This window comes from Seriola lalandi, unplaced genomic scaffold (assembly GCF_002814215.2).
Source record: "Seriola lalandi dorsalis isolate HSWRI2012SDOR001 ecotype SW California unplaced genomic scaffold, Sedor1 jcf7180002054195, whole genome shotgun sequence".
NCBI classification, from domain to species: domain Eukaryota; kingdom Metazoa; phylum Chordata; class Actinopteri; order Carangiformes; family Carangidae; genus Seriola; species Seriola lalandi.
Window position 1 is genome coordinate 5,349 of NW_019524748.1, and position 3,543 is coordinate 8,891.

Genomic DNA, 3,543 nt, shown 5'->3' on the forward strand with positions numbered 1-3,543 from the left:
GTAAAACACAACGTAAAACACAACGTAACACAACATAACACAACGTAACACATCGTAACATAACTCATCATAATATAATCTAACGTAACATAACTCAATGAACCGTAAAGGGACGTTACACAAAGTAACATAACAAAACGTTGTGAAATATAACAACTTGAAACTACAATGTAACAAACCATAACAACATACAATTTAACACAATAATGTGACACCTGTGACATCACATGACATCACATGACTTAGAATGGTTGACAGACCAGAGTAGAGCAGGACTCACAGGTCAAAGATGAGGTAATGATGCGCTTCCTCTGAGATACTGTCATGGAGCCGAACTGAAAGAAAGAAACCTTCACTGAGCAGGTAACTACAGGACTGCTAACCAGCTGCTAAGCTAACAACACACAACATGTACAGACACTGGGCGCTAGGCTAGCAGAAGTAAGCTAGCAGATATAAGCTAGCAGTTGTATGATAGAATAAGTAAGATAGCAGAAGTAAGCTAGCAGATGTAAGATCTCACTGTGTCTCTCACTGTGTCTTTGTGTGTCTCACTGTGTCTCTCACTGTGTCTTTGTGTGTCTCACTGTGTCTCTCTGTGTCTGTGTGTCTCACTGTGTGTCTCCTGTGTCTCTCTGTGTCTCTCTGTGTCTCATTGTGTCTCTCACTGTGTCTCTCACTGTCTCTGTCTCTCACTGTGTCTCTGTGTCTCACTGTGTCTCTCTGTGTCTGTGTCTCTCACTGTGTCTCTCACTGTGTCTCTCTGTGTGTCTCTGTGTCTCTCTGTCTCTCTGTGTGTCTCAGTCTCTCACTGTGTCTCACTGTGTCTCTCTGTCTCTCTGTGTCTCTCACTTGTCTCTCTGTGTGTCTCAGTCTCTCACTGTGTCTGACTGTGTCTCTCTGTCTCTCTGTGTCTCTCACTGTGTCTGACTGTGTCTCTCACTGTGTCTGACTGTGTCTCTCTGTCTCTCACTGTGTCTCTGTGTGTCTCACTGTGTCTCACTGTGTCTCTCACTGTGTCTCTCACTGTGTCTGACTGTGTCTCTCACTGTGTCTCTCACTGTGTCTGACTGTGTCTCTCTGTCTCTCACTGTGTCTCTCTGTCTCTCACTGTGTCTCTGTGTCTCTCTGTGTCTCACTGTGTCTCTCACTGTGTCTCTGTGTCTCTCTGTCTCTCACTGTGTCTCTGTGTCTCTCTGTCTCTCACTGTGTCTCTGTCTCTCACTGTCTCTCTGTCTCTCACTGTGTCTCTGTGTCTCTCTGTCTCTCATTGTGTCTCTGTGTCTCTGTGTCTCTCTGTCTCTCTGTCTCTCACTGTGTCTCTCTGTGTGTCTCAGTCTCTCACTGTGTCTCTCACTGTGTCTCTCTGTCTCTCGCTGTGTCTCTCACTGTGTCTCTCTGTCTCTCTGTGTCTCTCACTGTGTCTGACTGTGTCTCTCTGTCTCTCACTGTGTCTCTGTGTGTCTCACTGTGTCTGACTGTGTCTCTCACTGTGTCTGACTGTGTCTCTCTGTCTCTCACTGTGTCTCTGTGTGTCTCACTGTGTCTCTCACTGTGTCTGACTGTGTCTCTCACTGTGTCTCTCACTGTGTCTGACTGTGTCTCTCTGTGTCTCACTGTGTCTCTGTGTCTCACTCTGTGGTGTGGGTCTTTTACTTTGGTAAATATCTGAGCACTTGATCCTTCACCAGACTGTTTGATGAGTTTCACTGAAGGCGTCTGTTACTGCTCCTGTATATATGGTATAATAAGACATATAACAGAGGAGAGAGGAGCTGCTGCCCACACACACACACACACACACACACACACACACACACACACACACACACACACACACACCACTGCTGTACTGTGTAGGAGTGTTTCGAGAGAAAAACCTGATTATTTCTTTCTGAGTGCTTTCACACAGGTATGAGTGTGTGTGTGTGTGTGTGTGTTTGTGTGTGTGTGTGTGTGTTTGTGTGTGTGTGTGTGTGTGTAGGAGGAGGAGAGAGAGTTCTGTTGCCTTCACCTAAGGACATTGTTGCCTAGCAACACACACACACACACACACACACACACACACACGGTTACGTAACACTGCTCAGTATCTGTAGAGCATCACCTGCCCACACAGTGCTCTGATTGGCCTGTTGGGCCTGCATGAGGTCACATTTGAACATGTGACTCTGGTTCAGTTTGTTTCCTGACACTTCCTATAGAACTGTGCTGGGCTTTTATTGTGAATTCACAACAGGAAATGTGAACTGATGTCACTGGTTTGTATCTAACCAGTGTTCACCTGGCTACAGTAGCTCACCACCATCTCAGCCAATCAGAGCCCTGAGGCTGACTGAAGGCGTATTCACAGTGTGTGTGTGTGTGTGTGTGTGTTTTATCCAATGTAAAAGAATTCATAGAGTCAGTTTTGTAGATGTTGTCTGAGCAGCAGTCAGGAAACACTGGGTCCTCCATTTCCCATAATGCACCTGGACAGTGTCATTTAATTCCATACCAACAGTAGTAGCAGCACTAGTAGTAGTAGTGGTGATATTTGCAGTAGCAGCAGCTGGAGCAGTAGTATTAGCAGTACTAGCAGTAGTAGTATTGGTAGCAGTAGTAGTATTAGCAGTAGTGGTTGCAGTACTAGTAGTAATTTTAGTAGTAGCAGTAAAGACAGTACCTATAATAATATTTGTAGCAGCATCAGAAGTAAAATGTGCAGTCATACTAATAATAGTATTAGTAGTAGTATTAATAAGATTATTAATAATATTAGTAGTAGTAGTAGTGGTTGTATTAATACTGTGTTTTAGACGCAGTCAGGGAGCAGCTGCAGATACTTTGAATACAGTAGCAGTAGTATTAGAAGTACAAGGAGTAGTAGTCATAGAAGCAGCAGCAGTAATGTTAGGAGTAAGAGTAAACCAGCAGTAGTAGTAGTATTGGTTACAGTAGACATAGCAGTATTAGTACATGCAGTACAGGTAGTAGTGCTCACCGATGTTGGGGTGTTTCAGTAAACGACAGATTCGAGCTTCACGGTCCAACTTCTGATGATCTGACAACACACAAACACAGTGATTGATTATTGATAAGGTATTGATACAGACATGTTAGTGTCTTATATTGACCAATCAGAGCCATGACAGGTGTAAACAGACACATGCTAACCCTCTGGGCGGTGTGACCTGACTGAACCAGGTGAGACCAGGTGAACCCTCAGTTCTGAGTGGATCCATACGGACCTGACTGTATGTGGTCTCAGGTGTTTTCAGGTGAGACGGGGAGTGACACCTGTGAAGCTTATCTCAGAAAAATCAGTCATCTACAAGGTCTAGACTCTGTAGAACCGGTCTGGACTCTGTAGAACCGGTCTGGACTCTGCGGATGCCTCAGGTTCTTCACTGTTGCACTGACTGAAGATCTGACACCTCAGAGTCCCTCTGATCCTGATTCAGTGTAACCTCACTGTTCATCTCCAGCAGAGCTGCAGTGACTGATCCAGGACCAGCCCTGTGATGAGGGCTGAGCCGAATGAGAGGGGGGTGGTGGTGGTGG

General features: G+C 45.2%; 1 protein-coding gene across 1 annotated transcript in view; it reads right to left on the minus strand.

Annotated features, from left to right (window-relative positions):
- Positions 1-3,543, minus strand: part of LOC111653402 (calcium/calmodulin-dependent protein kinase type II subunit alpha-like) — a gene marked incomplete at its 5' end in the record, with an annotated part of 9,454 nt that overhangs the window by 2,070 nt on the left and 3,841 nt on the right. The window contains 2 exons of the mRNA XM_023404005.2: positions 281-335; positions 2,984-3,043. Coding sequence (XP_023259773.2) covers positions 281-335; positions 2,984-3,043 — 115 coding nt within the window. The remainder of the gene's footprint in view (positions 1-280; positions 336-2,983; positions 3,044-3,543) is intronic.